Below are 18,816 nucleotides of genomic sequence, written 5' to 3'. Positions count from 1 at the left end.
CTATCATAAACATAAAGAATGAAGATGACGAATGTTTCAAATGGTGTGTTACAAGAGCTTTGAATCCTGTTGTGAAAAATGCTGAGCGTGTGACAAAAATTTTGAGAGAGCAGGCAAAGAGATTGGATTGGGGTGGGTTTAAGTTTCCACTCACCATAAAGGATATTCACCGTTTCGAAATTTTGAATCCAGGTCTTGCTGTCAACGTTTACATGTACGAAGGAGGACTCAAACCCTTGAGAGTGAGCACCTTGAGCAACAAGCCTCGTATTCATCTTCTTCTGTTATGTGATGGTGAGAAACAGCATTACTGTCTTATCAAAGATTTGAGTAGGCTTGTATCGAGTGATATATCGAAAAAGGAACATAAGAAGTTTATCTGTGAGAGATGCCTCAATTATTTCGGAACTCAGAAACTGCTTGACACACACAGTGAACTCTGTCGAGATCATGAGGCTGTGAGAGAGAAGCTGCCGAAAGATGAAACTTTTCTCTCTTTCAAGAACCACCACAAGAAGATGGATATGCCGTTCGTCATCTATGCTGACTTTGAGTCGATCATCAAACCTTTACACACCGTTCAACCGAATCCTATGAATTGTTATACCGAGAAGAAGCAGAAACATATCCCGGTGAGTTTTTGTTACTTTGTCAAATGTTCTTTCGATGACAGACATTCGAAACTGGTTGAATATACAGCAAAGTCTGAGGATGAAGATGTTGCGCAGATATTTGTTGACATGCTTGAAGAGGAGGTTAAGGCAATATACAAAAACCACCCCCCAAAAGAGATGATCTTCACGAACAAAGATGTTGAGGTCTTTGAAAAGGCAAAGTGTTGTTGGTTATGCGGAGGAGCTTTCGAGATGGGAGATGAAAAAGTTCGTGATCATTGTCATTATACCGGCAAATTTCGAGGAGCTGCACATAATATTTGCAACCCGAGATTTAGACGACCAAAATTCACTCCTGTTGTCTTCCACAACTTGGCAAACTATGACGCACATCTCTTTGTCAGAAATCTCGGTGTTTCAGAAGGTGACATTAATTGCATTCCCAACAACACAGAAAAATATATCAACTTCACAAAGAGCATTGAAGTTGACAAGTTTTTCAGCGAGAAAGAAAACAAAGACGTTGTTGTCAAGAGAGAGTTGAGATTTATTGACAGCTTCAAATTCATGGCTTCCAGTCTTGCCAAGCTTGTCAACAACCTCGTCAAAAAGGGTGACTCTTTTGAGAATACAAAAAAATACTTTGATGGAGAGAAGCTTGATATTTTGAAGAGAAAGGGTGTCTATCCTTACGAGTGGTTAGATTCTATCGATAAATTAGATGAAACTGAACTTCCACCGATCGAAGCTTTCTTCTCTATTCTCAGTGGTAGTGGAATAACTAAAGAAGAGTATGAGCATGCGCAGAGGGTGTGGAAAACCTTCGGAATGAAGACGATGCGAGACTATCACAATCTTTATAATCGAAGTGATGTTTTATTGTTGTGTGATGTTTTTGAAAACTTTCGAAAGGTTTGCAAAGAGAACTACGATCTCGACCCCTGCTGGTACTACACCGCGCCTGGGTTGGCTTGGGATGCATGTCTCAAGATGACAAAGATAAAGCTTGAGTTGTTGAGCGATCCGAACATGTTGCATATGTTTGAAAAAGGTATTCGTGGTGGGGTTTCCATGATTCCAACAAGGTACTCAAAAGCGAACAACAGATACATGGGTGAGAAGTTTGACCCCTCTGAACCTTCAAAGTTCATCACATATCTTGACGCAAACAACCTTTACGGTTGGGCGATGAGTAAGAGTCTACCAACACATGGTTTTAGATGGGTTGATGAGAAAGACTTTGACGAGTGGAAAAATTTTCCTCGCATTCTCGAAGTCGATTTGGAAGTCAAGGAAGAGTTAAAAGATCACTTTGACGACTATCCTCTCGCTCCTGAAAACTTGTTGGTTGGGAAAGTAAAAAAACTGCTCTGCACCTTGAATGAAAAGAAAAAATACATAATCCATCATGAGACTTTGAAGCTTTACATGAGTCTTGGAATAGAGATTGGAAAGATTCGTCGCATCATCAGGTTTGAAGAGCGGGAGTGGATGAAGAGATATATCGATCTCAATACAGAGTTGAGAACCAAAGCTGACAACGATTTCGAGAAAGACTTTTTCAAACTTATGAACAACTCTGTCTACGGCAAGACGATGGAAAACATTCGGAAACGGGTTGATGTCAGACTTGTCAACTCAGAAGAGAAGGGGAAAATGTTGGCAAAGAGACCCAACTTCAAACATTGTACCATATTTTCTGAGAATCTCTGTGCAATAGAGATGAGAAAGACAGAGGTTTATTTCAACAAACCTGTCTATCTCGGAATGTGTATCCTCGATCTCAGCAAGGTTTTGATGTATGACTTTCATTACAACTATATAAAATCCAAGTATGGAGATCAAGCAAAGCTTCTTTTTACTGATACAGACAGTCTTTGCTATGAGATTCAGACTGAAGATTTTTACAAAGATATAATTGATGATGTAGATTGTCTGTTTGACACAAGCAACATTCCGAAAGATCATTCTTCTGGGTTACCGCAAGTGAACAAGAAAGTTATTGGAAAGTTCAAAGATGAGGCGGGTGGAAAAATAATCGAGGAGTTTGTCGGTTTGAGAGCAAAGCTTTATAGCTACAGGATGTTTGATGGAGGAGGTGAGATGAAGAAGTGTAAGGGCCTATTTACACGGTACGACTTTGTCGCATGCGACAAGCTTACGACAGGCTTACGACACGAATTGTTTCGTGTAAATCAAACCTACAACTCGCTTACGAATCTTAAGTCATGTCGTAGGCCTGTCGTAAGCTTGTCGCATGCGACAAAGTCGTGCCGTGTAAATAGGCCTTAAGGGAGTCAAAAAGGGAGTAGTGGAGAGTACCATCAGCTTCGATGATTATAAGAGATGTCTGTTTGGTGGTGGAAAACAGTATCGGAAAATGAACACCCTTCGAAGTCGGAATCATGATATTTTCATGGAAGAGATCAATAAAGTCGCATTATCTGCCAATGATGATAAGCGAGTCATTCTACCAGACAAAATAAACACACACGCAATCGAGTACTAATTCTCGAAAGTTCACCATAATTTAATAGTATATGCACGTGAAATATTGATAATTTTGTTTAAAGAGGTAGTACTTATCGAATGTTTGCCATAAAGTAATAGCTAAAATAAAAATGAGCCAGAACCGTGTTGAAACGTGTTGTGAATAAATTATTTTGTCTGTCGTGTATTTTACACGCGGTGATGTGTGTTGCGAGAAACACGTGGTGGCACTTTATAAACAATAAAATATCACGTGCAAGACAATAGAAGCATTCCAGACGTCCCTAACAACCGAAGAATTTTTTTCAGCGTCTTCAGTTGTTAGGGATGTCTGGAATGTTTCTATTGTCTTTAACGTGATCATCCTTTCACACGCGAGACGTCTTATGATTACATCATCAAATTGATCGAAATTTGCATAAAACCGCAAGTCTTGAGTCACACAGTCACGCAATCGGGTTTGTCACAGCTGAATTTAATGATACGTGCACGTAAATATCGTTTAAAAAAGGTACTAATTCTCGAAAGTTCACCATAATTTAATAGTATATGCATGTGAAATATTGATAATGTTGTTTAAAGAGGTACTACTTATCGAATGTTTGCCATAAATTAATAGCTAAAATAAAAATGAGCCAGAACCGGCCTTTCCCCTACTACTAGCGTGTCTCGATAAGTTCATAGCAAACCCTTCGGCATCGCGCCAAATACCAAATTGATGAGTTTACCGTAACAAAATGTTAACTTGAGCATTCGAAGTAATTATAGAGAAAGGTAGAAATAGAAACTGCACCACTGTCTTACATACTTTATTTGGGTAAATGATCCAAACATGTCTTCTATGGTAGTTTATCAAATGTTTTTGTTTAAAACTTTGTAAGTGGATGGTGGCTGGAGTGAGTGGAACTCCTGGAGTATCTGTACCAAGCCAGTTGGTGGTATACAAACCAGACAGAGAGAATGCACCAGTCCAGAACCAGCATATGGCGGGAAACACTGCGATGGGGCTGGAGCACTGCTGAGAGAATGTAGCAACATGTCCAGTTGCCAAGAAGGTAACATACAAAATTGCAGCTTTTCTGATTTCAGTGGATGAAAACTTCTTTGTTGAAACAAAAAAGAACAAATACATGAATAAAAGTTAGAATAAGAACAAATGAATGGAACTTTTGAGTTTTAACTTTAATCACATAATCATCCAGGCAAAGTATATGAAATGCTCAAATTATCAAAAGTCAGGAGTTCATTATAAGTCAGAAATCCTTCATGAATGCAGAAACTCTGTACCTGTACGGAATTCACCATGCTTTTCTTTAAAGAAACAAAACAAATCTCCATTATCATTTGTACTGCAATAGGTAATAAATTCTTGGCACAAGTTTTCGCTGATATTTGTGGTCACTCTGTAAGAAGTCTGCACTATATGCATAATGGCGATTACGAATTTCTTTTCGTTGCCCGTGAGCAATAACTTTCTAGTCAAGCCAGTAAAGCTAACTATCATCTATTGACAAGAAATATGTTTGACAATGCGAGGGCCTCAGTTTTGGCATTGACCAGCTAACAAAGAAAATCATTTTAGCTAAACAGGAAATTCTTCCACCATAAACTGAAAAGAAATCTTTCAGCAATGCAAGGACTACTGTTACTAGGTAATTATATGGCGACATCATCGACACAAGAATTTACCTAAGCTTAATTAGTCCACGTTGTTTACTATTATCCTTATTTATCTATTGTTTTTTTTTTAATATTTGAAGAATTTCCCTTGCGATTTGAAACAGAGAAGAACCCATCTGTCGGTACAATGAAGATATTCTCAAACAGCAGTTGGCAAAAGCTTTGTACCAGTCAATGGGATAAAGCAGATGAAAATTCAACCTGCATGGCCATGGGCTACTTTGACAACGGCGTCTTTGTTAATTACACATGGTACGCAGAACGTGGCAATGCTTCAGAGATGTCCACCGACTACAACTGTACCATTCCGACCAGATGTCAAAACAACTTGGAAAAAAAACAACAAATTTGCAAAGGTAATAATGAATTGCACTCATTTAATATCCGCATGATCTCCAAAGATGGTAACTTGATAGATTTACTCACACTCCGGTGATTAAAACTTTCCCGAGATCAATGATTGCTCATCTTCGGGTATCTTTAGGTTCTAAAAAGGTATGTATCACTTAAAATCTGGCGGGTTTGTTTACGCCCTGAGACGATTACAGTTGAATTGCTGCCGAAAGAAGAACCTAACTGCGCAGTTATGCATTTCGGTTTCATGAACTTCACAACCTCCAAACCCTTCACTAAGTTTCCTTAAAACTTTAACATCCCTCTAGTTTCCTTTTTTCTCTCTCTTTCGTGAAACTAAGGAATTTTACAATTTTCACCCTACTTATACTTAACTAAATGCCTTTTTCTTGATAATTGCATGAGAAATGCTTTAAAAATGACGTTCTAATTTAAAATGTAAATCACCCTATTGTGTTCGCCGAAAGTAAACGCTTTTAGGCTAAGAAGACACGTCTTGAATGTTCCAACATTTTTAAAAAAAAAATCTTGTTTCACAATTTAAAGCACAGTCACGAAGCAATGTAAAAGAGGTTCGTCGTAAAACATCGCTGCAAGGAAACTATGTAAATGTCGTGAACTACATCGGACAAAGAACGATACATCCAACGTACGAATACTGATTAATTTACACCTAGAATTTCCCTTAAAACTAAACACTTAGACTGGCATGAACTATTTATCCTTTCGTGATTTAAAGGCATTCTTGATTCTTGATAACCAGTATTTTCCATCTTAATGGATTAAAATTTTTGTAATTCCATAAGTTCCTGTTCGCTTGAATGGCGCAAATGTGGAGTATGGAGGAAGAGTGGAAGTGTTTTACAAGGGGAAATGGGCGAAGATATGTAGGAATAAATGGGACTTTAATGATGTCAAAGTTATTTGTCGTCAACTTGGCTTTGAAGAGGCTTTAGCGGAATTTATTGGGTCAGACATAAAGGCTGAGGGAATACCTTTTGCAATGTCCGATGTCTCTTGCGCTGGAGAGGAGTTTGAACTTGCATCATGCGATCGCATCGATGGAAAGTTAAACATTCCACCTCAATGTCAGGCGGATGACAAGGGTTCTCAAGCGTTGTGTCAACCAAGTAAGCAATTAAATTTTTAGGTCTGATTAGTTATTCTGATTTTCGTGATTGTCTTTCTTCTTCCCACTGACCTTCTAAAGTGGAGGGTTAGGGTTAAGGGTGACATGACTTGGTTTAAGGGTAACATGAGTCGACTTAAAATGACTGAGATGATTTTGATTTTATCAACCGAGTTGATAATGTAAATTTGCCCCCGTAAAGAGTTTCAAAGCTAAATTTCGAGCGTTAGCCCTTCTTCATGGCGGGTGTTATACTCCCCCACCGACGCGACGCCACAGTTTCTTTAAGAACTTATCCTCCTTATAGATGATTCAACTTGGTCTTGAGGTGAAATGATGTTAGTTAGGGTGTACATGACTTTCATGAGGGTGATATGACTGCTCATAAGATCACCTGACTTCAGTTAAGGGTTACCTAATGGCTAACTTGATTTTGTTTGGAGTATTGTAACTAAGTTTAAAATACGACATTGTTAAAAACATTTCTCAATTTAAGCTTTAGCACAGGTAAATATATTCAACTTTTCTATCTCTTCTTGTAGTGTTAAGTACAAAAAATTTGATTTATTTTGATAAAATCATCTAAACTGAACTATTTTTTTTGCAGAAAACCAGAAAGTGTTGAAAAGAGATGAACTCTATTTTGATATTGGTAGCAGAGAAAAGCTTCACTGTTCTATACACAATAAAACCACTCATGCTAGGTGGGTCATTAATAGGCAAAAGCTTGAAATAACAAACTCTACTTCTGAAAGGATCAGGGCTGAAGACAATGGCGATCTGTTCATTGATGACGTGCAGCTATCTGATGGAGGAATATATGAATGCCAGAGATTGGAATATGTTCAATATTACATTGTCTACATTAATGGTATGAAAACGCATCTTTTTATCTTGTAGAAATAGGCTTAACATGCAGGACAATGCCATGTAAGACAAGTACACTTCTGAATTTTCAACAGTATAGCTATGATATTGGTGCTTTTCATTACTGCTTTCAACAGCAAGATTTACTCAAAAGACGTTGGACCAACAAACCTTTATTGCGTACACGTCTGGCATTATAAGCTGTAGTGCTGATGGAACACCGAGTCCACAGATTTTTTGGAGTAAGAAAGGAGGAAAGTCCTTAGACCCGAGACGATTCACTCAAGTATCCAACGGCAGCCTGCGTATTGGTTTTGTAAAGCCTGAAGACAATGGAACATTCACCTGTACCATGAAACAAACTAAAGGACCACAGAGGGTCACAAGCAGAGATAAAAATATATTAGTGATAGTTATAAGTGAGTGACCAATGATATAATATATAGAAAGTCATAAAGTCAGTTCTTCAAATGTAATGAATTTAATTTACTCAGTTTCAAAACCTTTTCGCTGTTCATATCCGCAGCCATGCGAGGCGACATTTTATCATGGATATGTTTGTTGATTACAGTTGTTTCAAAGTAGGGTGTCATGTTAAAAGAAATTATACTTAAGTTATTTATCAACAATGTAGTATCCTCGCCATAACTCAGAGTAAGTGCCCTTTGATGAAGCTTATAGTTTCTTTTCAAACTGGTAATGTGCTTAAAACGACTTCGGTTGGTCATGGTGACGAATTCAATTTCTGAATGCATTATAATCGTTTATCTCGCAATTAAGTTACTTTGGATGTGGATTGTGACTTTTGACTGCATATTGTGTCTTCTTCGTGTTATAAGGTCGGTAGATATGCATGACCTTATGAACACTCTGTTTGACTGTGATTGGCTAGAATCCCACACAGACCTCGATTGCCACACTTTGATTAAATGTTCTTTCGGAGTCCACTGTCGCAAAGTTATTATGTTCTGTGTTTCTTGTGGTCCGCATCCATGTTTCCGGGATGTCTACCCCAATGTCCAATTTATGTTGTAACATGCAAAGTCTTACGTGGATGGCCTCTTTTACCCTGCGTGTATAATAATGGGATCACAATCAATGTACTCTACTTCAGTCTAGAGCAGGTGGTTTCCAGGTGTCTTCTGAAACTGCAGAGGCCTTTGCCTAAGCATGTCGTCTCTCGATCTGTCATATTACTCGTTTAACCACTACTTGCATAGGACTGCATGTCCCGCTGATGTAAACTTCGCATTACTGACAGGGAATCTTTTACGAAGCGCGTTATATCCGAACTTTATTATGAATATGTATATGTATATTGTTAAAAGATGAAACTGATATTCATTGAACATATATGTTTTAACATCACACTCAACAACCAAAAAGAAACGGATGAATGTTACTGAGACACATGGGACAACTTAAGGCTAAACAATATATTTTTATGCTGAACGAGAAGAAAACCTTTCGAAAAAATTGACCTTAGCCAAAAATAGGCTTGAACATCACTTTTTTTGTTTTGATGTTTTGTTGTTGTTGTTTCGTCGTTTTATCAAAGGTTGGTTAAATGGGGTTAAAATGGACTATGCAAACCTTATTAATTTTGGGGTTTTTTTAATTCAAGTATCTCCCCAGATTATAGAACCTCCGATCAACCAGTCTGTTACGGAAGGAAACTCTGTGAACTTCAGTTGTCGAGCCTCAGGTGTGCCAACACCAACATTAGTCTGGGTTTTTAATGATGCTGAGCAACCATTTGGTATAAATCGCGATGGAGTATCATTCCTGGAATTTAAAAGCGTCACAAAAGGGATGGAAGGGTCTTACAAGTGTATAGCGGAAAATACAGCAAATACAACTAGTTCCTCTGCAACACTGCGTGTTTACGGTAAGTTTAATGATAATGACGATGACGATGACGATGGCCATGACGATTGCGATGGCGCTGACGCTGCCGTTGACCGTGATGATGATGCCGACGATGACCATGGCGATGACGACGATGTGACGCTGACACTGAACTGCTGCTGACGGTGAGGGTGACAAAGGTGGACTACGATTTTAATCAATTGCCTTTTTCTTAACGTAGGAAAAGCCTCTGCTCAAGTTGTTCCAGGTAAGTATCCAGCACTCACAGTAGGTGACAATCTCACATTGACCTGCATCGTCAACGAAGAAACAATAAATGTAACTTGGAAAAAAGATGGAGACTCACCACCCGAAACAGCAAAGATTCATACACGATTCGATGAAAAAATGAGTGAACTTGCTATAACTGAAGTTGTGAAAGAGGACAGTGGTGTGTATTCTTGTGAGGCACGTAACAAGCTCGGTTTTGTTGCCCGTTCCTTTGTAAAAATAAACGTCATAGGTAAGTTGGTGTTACCGCTGTGTCTTAAAAAAATACAACCATACTGATTATTTATTGTATATCCAAATAGATTAAAACTGTCAATCAGTGAAAGACGAAACAATAAGGGTCACCTGATCCAATTACATGAAATTACCTTACATCGCTCTATGAACTTCAGGTATTTCATTTCAAAGAATGGGTGTCAATCACACGTTAAATAATAGACAAAGCTATTCCAAACAACGACGGAAAATGAAGCAAATAGAACTAGTTCCTCTGCAACACTGCGTGTTTACGGTAAGTTTAATGATAATGACGATAACGATGACGATTACCGTGACGCTGACGCTAATCGTGATGATGACGCCGACAATAACCATGGCGATGACGATGATGTGACGCTAACACTGAACTGCTGCTGACGGTGAGGGTGAAAAAAAGTGGACCACGATTTTTATTAATTGCCTTTTTCTTAACGTAGGGAAAGCCTCTGCCCAAGTTGTTACAGATCAGTATCCAGCACTCACAGCAGGTGACAGTCTTACATTGACCTGCATCGTCAACGAAGAAACAATAAATGTAACTTGGAAAAAAGATGGAGACACACCACCCGAAAGAGCAAAAATTGATACACGATTCGATAACAAAAAGAGTGAACTTGCAACAACTGAAGTTGTGAAGGAGGACAGTGGTGTGTATTCTTGTGAGGCACGGAACAAGCTCGGTTTTGTTGCCCGTTCCTCTGTAAAAATAAACGTCATAGGTAAGTTGGTGTTACCGTTTGTCTTAAAAAAATACAACTTTACTAATTAAAAAATATATTTTCAAATAGAAGAAAACTGTTTATCAGTTAAAGACGAAACAAATATGGGTCATCACCATGGTTATCATCGGCGTCATAATCACCGTCAGCGTCATCGTCATCGTCCTCGTTATCGTCATTATCATCAAACTTACCGTAAACACGCAGTGTTGCAGAGGAACTAGTTGTATTTGCTTTATTTTCTGTTGTTGTTTGGAATAGCTTTGCCCATTACTTAACTCGTGATTGACACCCTCTCTTTGAAACGAAATACCTGAAGTTCATAGAGCGATGCAAGGTTATTTCATGTAAATGGTTACATGAAATAACCTTACATCGCTCTATGAACTTCAGGTATTTCGTTTCAAAGAGAAGGTGTCAATCACGAGTTAAGTAATGGGCAAAGCACTGCGTGTTTACGGTAAGTTTAATGATAATGACGATGACGATGACGATGGCCATGACGATTGCGATGACGCTGACGCTGCCGTTGACCGTGATGATGATGCCGCCGATAACCATGGCGATGACGACGATGTGACGCTGACACTGAACTGCCGCTGACGGCGAGGGTGAAAAATGTGGACCACGATTTTAATCTATTGCCTTTTTCTTAACGTAGGAAAAGCCTCTGCTCAAGTTGTTCCAGGTAAGTATCCAGCACTCACAGTAGGTGACAATCTCACATTGACCTGCATCGTCAACGAAGAAACAATAAATGTAACTTGGAAAAAAGATGGAGACTCACCACCCGAAACAGCAAAGATTCATACACGATTCGATGAAAAAATGAGTGAACTTGCTATAACTGAAGTTGTGAAAGAGGACAGTGGTGTGTATTCTTGTGAGGCACGTAACAAGCTCGGTTTTGTTGCCCGTTCCTTTGTAAAAATAAACGTCATAGGTAAGTTGGTGTTACCATTGTGTCTTAAGAAAATACAACTTTACTAATTAAGAAATATATTTTCAAATAGAAGAAAACTGTTTATCAGTTAAAGACGAAACAAATATAGGTCACCTGACCCATTTACATGAAATAACCTTACATCGCTCTATGAACTTCAGGTATTTCCTTTCAAAGAGCAGGTGTCAATCACGAGTTAAATAATGGGCAAAGCTATTTCAAAAAACTTGAATTTTATTAGTACTTTTACTACCGTCGAGATTTGTCTAATGGTCATTTATCTACCTAACAAATTTAGCTAAGCAAGTGCAAAGTTTCAACACTTTATGGTATTACATTGGCGGATCAGTGGCGGCAGCGATTGTCATTTCGCTAATTTCCTGGTATTTCTGCAAGCGTCGAAGGACAGGTGACGTCCATTTTTCTGCGTTATTTCAGATTGCTTTGGCTGAAAGTAAAAGAAGGAAATGTTTAAACTTATTAAATATGTCTACTGGGGGGATGGGGAACACTGAGCTACGAGTCTAAGAGAAGAGATATTTTTAAAAGAATTACTCGCGTGCGGCCCAAAATTGCTAATTGCAGAGTTTTTTCACATTTGTATATGCATTGATAATAATTGAAATTCAGCAAATATCACGTCACTCCTAATTTGTGCAGATTCAAATTTCCTGCCACTACACAGAATTTTTATTAGAATATTTGATTTAATAAATTGATGCAAAGTTTTTCCTTCTTTATCTCCTTTAATTCATTATTTGGAATTGCAGCTATGACTCTGTAAGTCAACTACTTTACCTTTCATTCATCAAATTCATCGGGAAAAAAATCCCCCATTGCACGATGACGATAACAAAAATCATATCGCAGTAATTACTTTTATCGTGCTTATCGTGTTTGTGATGCATTATTAACATTCATTATGTGTTTTTAGAATCAGCTTCATTAGTTCCTTTGTTTAATTTCTTTATCTCGTTAGTACCTTCCATATATTTTCAGTTAGATTAATCCATAGATTTAGTACTTTGAAATAAAAATCGAAATGCAAAAAAAATTTAATTAAATCAGTAAAATTTCTGATTTTAAAACCAATTGTTTCTTTTTTGATTTTAACAAACATCCGATTGACAAAGTGTACTTAAATAACAACAATTACTAATATGTTTTGTAATAATTTATGTTTTTGGTATAGTGAAAACATTGTTCTCTCACTATCGGCAAGAGAGATTATCTCGCCATTTAAGTTATCCTGGGAAACGAATTTTTTTACTCTCTGATTTCTCTTTTCTTTTTATCACCTTTCTTTGTTTTGAACCTGAAAGTAAGCACTGTTGATTTTCTACATTTAGTCCTGACCAAGAGCAGGCAATTCAGATGGAGCCATTGAATGCAGAGGTAGATGAGTGGGAGGTTGCGGTGAACCGTGTCCTGCTACAAGACGTCATTGGACGAGGGGCGTTTGGAGCCGTGTGGAGAGCTCTCCTGAGTTCACCAAATGGACAACCTGGAAATCGGACGGTGGCCGCTAAATGTTTCACGCGTAAGCCACCTTCAATTTGTTCTATTGGTACATATGTTGATCTCTGGGGTGGTTATAAAAATGTTTCATTTGGGGAGGGGGGGGGGAAGGCGTGGTCCAAAATTACTTATCGACCCACGCACATCCCCCTCTTCTTCACTCAAGGTTACGCGCGGGAAAAAAATAGAAGAAGGCGGGGGGGAGCAAACGAACAGAGAAGATAATCAACCAGTTTGATCGTAAAAGTGGTCCTGCAATAATTCTTGTTTCCAACGAGTAGTGTAAAAGGTCACAAGCATAGGTTAGAGGGGGGTTAATATGGGTTAATATCCGCAACACCCCACTCCTCTAGGGGGGGGGGGGGGAGGTGTTGCGGATACGCTGGATACTCCGTCTAGATCCGCCGCTGAATCCAGTAGAATTTTTTTCTCCGTTTGGACCTATTCCCCACTTACTAGTGACTGATTATCCCGAGTTGGAGTGGGCAGTCTAACAAACTGACTACACGGTGCTTTTCGCTGGCAAAAGACATTTACCGTACGGAAGATGTGAAGCATCTGCAGTGATGGCAAAACTAAAGAAGGTAAGAAAAATTGGTAGGATTTAACCTCAACTGGTTCCAATTCGGCCTTTATACTCATAGTCAACTCAGCCATGGCTGAGGTCAGTGAGTTGGGCAATCTCCTAGCTGCGAAAATTATCATCCAAACAGTAATAAGAAGATGCAAGGTTTGTAACTCTACCGGATTCTTTCTGGCTTGAACCTGCATGCAACAAATGTATTAATCAGAATGTGTCTCTATCAAAGTATACTTTTGTTGTAGCCACTGCTGGAGAGGAAGGAAGGAAATGTTTGATGAGAGAAATCGAGCTGGGGAAACTTATCGGTGAAAACGTTTCGCCAAACATTGTAAAGTTCATGGGCTGCGTTACGACAGAAAGTAAGTACTAAGCGTACAGCATCTTTTCTGAGTATATGTTATTAACGATACTATAAATGCTGAATGAACCCTCTTGAGAGCTCTTAACATAAGATCCGTAACTAGGATGTTAATGGAGCCAAGTTCGTCTTTTTTTTGTGTGGCAAACAGACTGTTTCTCTTCGAGAGTATGTATCCATCGACAGTTCATTAAGATTTCGGTTGGATAGCTTGAAATCTCGTTAACGGGGCTAACCGGCTTTCTCCCTTTAACCTATAGCAAATTTTTTAAAGTAAATTCTGATGAAGGTAGATCCTAAAAGAATGAGTCCTTCATGTGAGCTAAACTGCTTTATGAAGAAAGCCATCAGTAATTTTATCTTTGATACGTCACTTAAGTTCACCCCATACTCATCATGGAGTACTTGCCATGTGGTGACCTACTTGGTTACCTCAGAAAATGCCGAGGAGTGAGGGATCGGTTTTATCTTGGTGAGGGAAGAGCTCAGGATTTGAACAACTACGATCTCGTGTTGTTTGCCAAACAAATCGCCGCCGGCATGGTGTTCCTTGGAACGCGAGGTGTAAGTAGAATACTTGTCACATGTCAATTCTAACTCAGAAAAATCTTTCAGAGATTTAAACTTTTTATTTTTCAATAGCTCGGATTTTGGCCAACATTTATGAGTGCTTTTGGGTTAGATAAACCTCTTTGTTGACATTAGTAGGTCAGCGCAGATGTCAAAAAAAAAAAGAGCCAAAAGAAACGAAAATAAGGTTCATAATAATTCGGTTCCTGCGCCTCAAAAAATCCCAGCTATGATTATCTGGGATGGTGTAAAATTAAGCGTAAAAAAACAAACCCATGCAATTGTCAAAGGTCGTGTATGCACTGATAGCGCATATATATATAAATTTGACTTTCGTAAAACAGTGCTCAATACATAGGAGTAGAGCGATGTATATATATATATAAAACCTTATTGCGACACCTAAAAAAAACAAAACAAAGGTAAAAATGGAACTCCTTAGAAATCTGTAAAAGAAACAAAGGTGAAGATTAAATAATTTTGTCTTTTTCTTTTTTGGAACACAAAGGGTCCTCTGTTGGTTTACTACTTTTAAATTTCATTTTATTATCATAATTATTATGATTATTAGCATGGTTATGACAATAATCTTTATCATTATTATCATTATCGTTATTTTCGCAGTTGTAAAAAAATCCAATTTTTTGATAACGAAAGTAGAAATCTTGGTTTTGTCAGCATTACAACATTATATAGGGCTACCTTAGTTTGAGCCCTTTTTTCGTTCAAACATACTCAGATGTTGGATTCGCCGCTGTACTATAAAAACCTATCGTTTCTTAACCTTTATATTCTGGCTTCTTATCTTCTGGTAGATTATCCATCGTGACCTGGCGGCTCGAAACATTCTCCTCGATAACAACTATGTTTGCAAAGTGACGGACTTTGGTATGGCATATCAAAGCTTCAAGTATGGCCATGGAAATGCCAAAAAGGTAGAAAACACTTTTTTTGTTGCTTCAGTGCGGTTATTTTTGGAAACGAGTTGTAAGCGTTAGCATATTCTCTATATAAAGTTAATGTACATGGACTATCAACAGGGTTTCATAGCTCACTTTGACTTACAAGAAAAAAGCAAAAACAAAACAGAGTTAGTTATTTAACAGGATAGGTACTCCGGGCATCGGGATTTGTCAATTTCACTAATTTTTTTGGTAGAAAGTCTCGCGAAAGAAGGTACATTTTCTGTTTTCCGTGACCGCTTTACGAAGGCTAACCTTGGATTGACCGATAAGGGAACGACAAATGTAGCTTTCTTTTCACATTTTAACATATTTACGTTATGTAGCTTCATATTTTTTAAAGATGGCTTTGAAAAAAAAGGGACATAAGTTTTGTACGGAAATCATTTATCGGTTGATTTTCCAGGGACGTTTGCCAATCAAATGGACTGCACCAGAGATTCTGCTAGGAGAGCTTGCTGGACTTTCCACCTTGAGTGACGTGTATGTATAGTTATGTATATCAACCCGCCAACCTAACGAACCTATCACCTTTGGATTTTTCTTTATCATTTCACGTCCGAAGTTCTCTCAGCGATTAATTATAGAATATTTCTGATATGCTCCCGTCAGGTGGTCCTATGGAATCGTTCTGTATGAGATAGTTACCCTAGGTAAGCTAAGTTATTTTCAATCAATACCTTTAACGCTTAGAACAGCAATGTGCATGCGCTATAGAAGTGATGCTATTTTAATTACTGTTATTTTAATAAAGATTTGTTTTCACATACTTCTTGGCCATACATACATACACATATATATATATATATAAATGTCGGAGTAGAGTCTACCTTGGCATAAAGTGCTCAATGCTGTGGTAGCAGAGCTGAGTATATATAAGTGAAAGAATCAAAGAGGACGCATCGATTCTCTGTTACTCAGAGTTTCGCGCCTAAGCGCTAGTCAGACAGAACTTAGACAGACAGAACTGACGAGCGCCTAGGCGCGAAACTCTGAGTAACAGAGAACCGATGCGTATATATATATATATATATATATACATACATACATATATGTGTATATATATATATATTTATATATATGGCCAAGTAGTATGTTAAAAAAAATCTTATATATATATATATAGATTAATATGTAACAAGCTATTTTGATTGTTAATCTCAGTAAATGCAAAGCAAACGATAAGTCTATGGCTTAAGCATTATTCAATTATCAGAGACTAACATCAACTCGGACCGAAAAAAGGAAATATTAAACTGCAGTACTGCATTCAGCAAAATTTGATTTGAGCATCATCAAGCTATGTAAATGTACATGCAGATGGCTTCCCTCATACAAAGAGGTCGAGAAGGAACAATGTTTCTCAGCCACGGTCATTGTAGAGTTGATACATTCAGGAATGTGACATACACTCGTCCTTATGCATTGACAGGAGGAATTCCGTACGACAGATGGTCAGAAGCCATGGTGATTGCAGAGGTCACAAAGGGATATCAGATGCCAAAGCCCGATCATGTTGACAACAAACTGTGAGTCGCACTTTTCTAGTATGATAACATCGTGTTCCTAAAAATAACCTTAGATCGAAGACAACACATTTAGCGTTCTCATTGCTGAAATCTTTGCAATAAAACAATTGGGTTACAATCAGAAGCTTTCTGTTACGTGAATGTCAACCAGGAGCATACCGCATTCAGCTGAGATACGGCGTGGACAATTATGACATCAAAATGTATTTAAAAAACATCAGAGCGAGTGAAGTAGTGCAGATATGTTCGACGTCCCAAAAAAAATCTGAACTATTGCCTATACTATTTTCAACAACAGTTTCCTGTAGGAGGACCTTATTGGTATTCCTCGCATAGTCCATTAGTAAGTAGTTAAGAGTAGATCATCGTTTTTAAATTTCAGGTATGATATAATGAAAAGGTGCTGGAATCGAAATCCTGACTTCCGTCCTCCTTTTGAAAGCCTGCGACAAAGAATGGACACATACATTCGCGAATAGGTTTGTCTCTAGAATTGACAAATTCCCAATATTTTATGCATTTTAAAGACTATTCAACTTTTCAAACTTCTTACCTTGCCCCCATATGTTGGAAGCAATATTTGCTAGCATTGGTTTTATTTCCATTCGCTCTATGAAAGCTTCAGCTGAGACCTTTCATACTCCTGGCGAGAGACATTTTGCAGCCCGTAAGGCCATTTACGAGCAATTCAACTTGTTGGCTGCTTCTGATATCTACGTCGGTTGTGATCGTCCCCAGGGCATAAATCGGCTCAGTTCTATTCACCTACTTGCAACTTCACTATTTTCAGAGAGGAAATAAGAAACTCGCTTGGTATATCCGCGACTTAATGCCACAGAGATTCTCAGTACGCCGGGGAAGTGATCGCACTTTTCAGCACGACTTTACTGTATTTAACGCTGTGCGGCTAATGTGTAACTCTCATTTGTTACTTTCTTTTCAGACATATTTGGAACTTCTTGACATGGGCGCTTATGACAAGGCAAAATACTCCAGGGTTGAAGATCTCGGAGATGAAGATGCAGAACCAAGTGAGGAAGTTGCAAAGAAGGTTGAAGATCTCGGAGATGAAGATGTAGAACCAAGTGAGGAAGTTGCAAAGAAGGCCTCAGCTAAGGGATTGGGAAGAAGTGCCAGTGACCGTCGTTAGGGTAAATAATCGTCACCTCTCGGTGCTAAACTAAGTGTAGGCTTGTGTTAGTTAAATTTCTCTCAATATTAATATTAGAAGAATGTGTGAAAGCTTTGTCCTTGATTAACAAAATGATAATAATAAAAGCACCAACCCAATTAATTAATTCTTAAAGGATGCCAATAATAAATAATTTAATCGGTTTCAGAATAACAAAATTTGGATAGATATGAATTAAACTTCCGTAATCGATTAAATCAGAAGAGAAACAAAGAAAGAAACAAAAAACAACGTACTTGAAAAACGGCTCGTTTATGCCGATAGCTGTACTTGGCGAGCTTTTCATTGTTGTATTGTGAAACTATTTAGTAAATTTGTTTCAGGCAGACCTATTAAGAGATCTCCTAACGGCGATATGAAATTTGGTAAAATTTTGTAGTTTGGTAATGAATTAGTGGTGAGGTATTAACTAGCACTTATCACTTAACGAAGTATCTTCTTTAAATTACATATTGCATCACTTCTAGTGATTTGTTCAACTATCAAGTTACCTTTATTTGAAAACAAGCGAGAGCATTGTTATTGACATTTACCATTTTGCTGCTAGTATCAAATGCTTTTGTCATAAACGGAGAGAACAGTCTTAATAGAGTGTGAGCTAATTCAAATTAATATTTTCTTAAGTGTTTTCGATTCGTATGAGAAAAAAAAAACGCCTTGTAAAGGGTTCATGCTGTGGTAGACGGAAACAATTTTACTTTGGTAAATGGAATGCTTTTTTAAAAACTGGACGAAATGAGAGCACGTACGAGCGTTTAATTTATACGCTATCCAAACACAATAAGTTGTATTTAAGATAATGTAAAACACTCTATTTAACATCTGCAATAAAAATATTAGAGGCTTATCTTATGACTATTTATTGATTATCTAGGGTGCGTTTCTTTAAAAAAATCCAAATCCCGATTCTT

The 18,816-nt window shown here is 37.9% G+C and overlaps 4 protein-coding genes and 1 pseudogene across 5 annotated transcripts in view; 4 read left to right on the top strand and 1 right to left on the bottom strand.

Moving 5' to 3' along the window:
- LOC149045444 (uncharacterized) overlaps positions 1 to 18,816 on the top strand; it is a 224,896-nt gene that overhangs the window by 117,862 nt on the left and 88,218 nt on the right. The gene's annotated exons all lie outside the window — the stretch shown is intronic.
- The window catches only part of LOC149045455 (uncharacterized), a 153,220-nt pseudogene that overhangs the window by 123,882 nt on the left and 10,522 nt on the right, over positions 1 to 18,816 (bottom strand). The window lies entirely within an intron of this gene.
- LOC149045460 (uncharacterized) lies at positions 2,024 to 3,123 on the top strand. Its single transcript, XM_089207794.1, has 2 exons — positions 2,024 to 2,727; positions 2,900 to 3,123. The coding sequence occupies exons 1-2, from the start codon at positions 2,043 to 2,045 to the stop codon at positions 3,121 to 3,123; spliced, it is 909 nt and encodes a 302-aa protein (XP_089063920.1). The 5' UTR covers positions 2,024 to 2,042.
- Positions 5,909 to 10,853, top strand: LOC149045459 (putative oxidoreductase PXDNL). The gene is made up of 7 exons (XM_089207793.1): positions 5,909 to 6,268; positions 6,875 to 7,138; positions 7,272 to 7,553; positions 8,759 to 8,893; positions 9,224 to 9,250; positions 9,969 to 10,250; positions 10,684 to 10,853. The coding sequence occupies exons 1-7, from the start codon at positions 6,142 to 6,144 to the stop codon at positions 10,851 to 10,853; spliced, it is 1,287 nt and encodes a 428-aa protein (XP_089063919.1). The 5' UTR covers positions 5,909 to 6,141.
- On the top strand, positions 9,956 to 18,752 carry LOC149045458 (tyrosine kinase receptor Cad96Ca-like). The gene is made up of 11 exons (XM_089207792.1): positions 9,956 to 10,250; positions 10,912 to 11,602; positions 12,543 to 12,733; positions 13,537 to 13,653; positions 14,032 to 14,216; positions 15,038 to 15,157; positions 15,591 to 15,667; positions 15,797 to 15,837; positions 16,617 to 16,713; positions 17,096 to 17,189; positions 17,657 to 18,752. Exons 2-11 carry the CDS (start codon positions 11,520 to 11,522, stop codon positions 17,861 to 17,863), a joined length of 1,212 nt encoding a protein of 403 aa, XP_089063918.1. The 5' UTR covers positions 9,956 to 10,250; positions 10,912 to 11,519; the 3' UTR covers positions 17,864 to 18,752.

This window comes from Pocillopora damicornis, chromosome 5 (assembly GCF_964200805.1).
Source record: "Pocillopora damicornis chromosome 5, jaPocDami1.2, whole genome shotgun sequence".
In the NCBI taxonomy this organism is placed as follows: domain Eukaryota; kingdom Metazoa; phylum Cnidaria; class Anthozoa; order Scleractinia; family Pocilloporidae; genus Pocillopora; species Pocillopora damicornis.
Note: the sequence above shows the minus strand (reverse complement) of the source record. Positions and strands in the feature narration are given on the sequence as shown.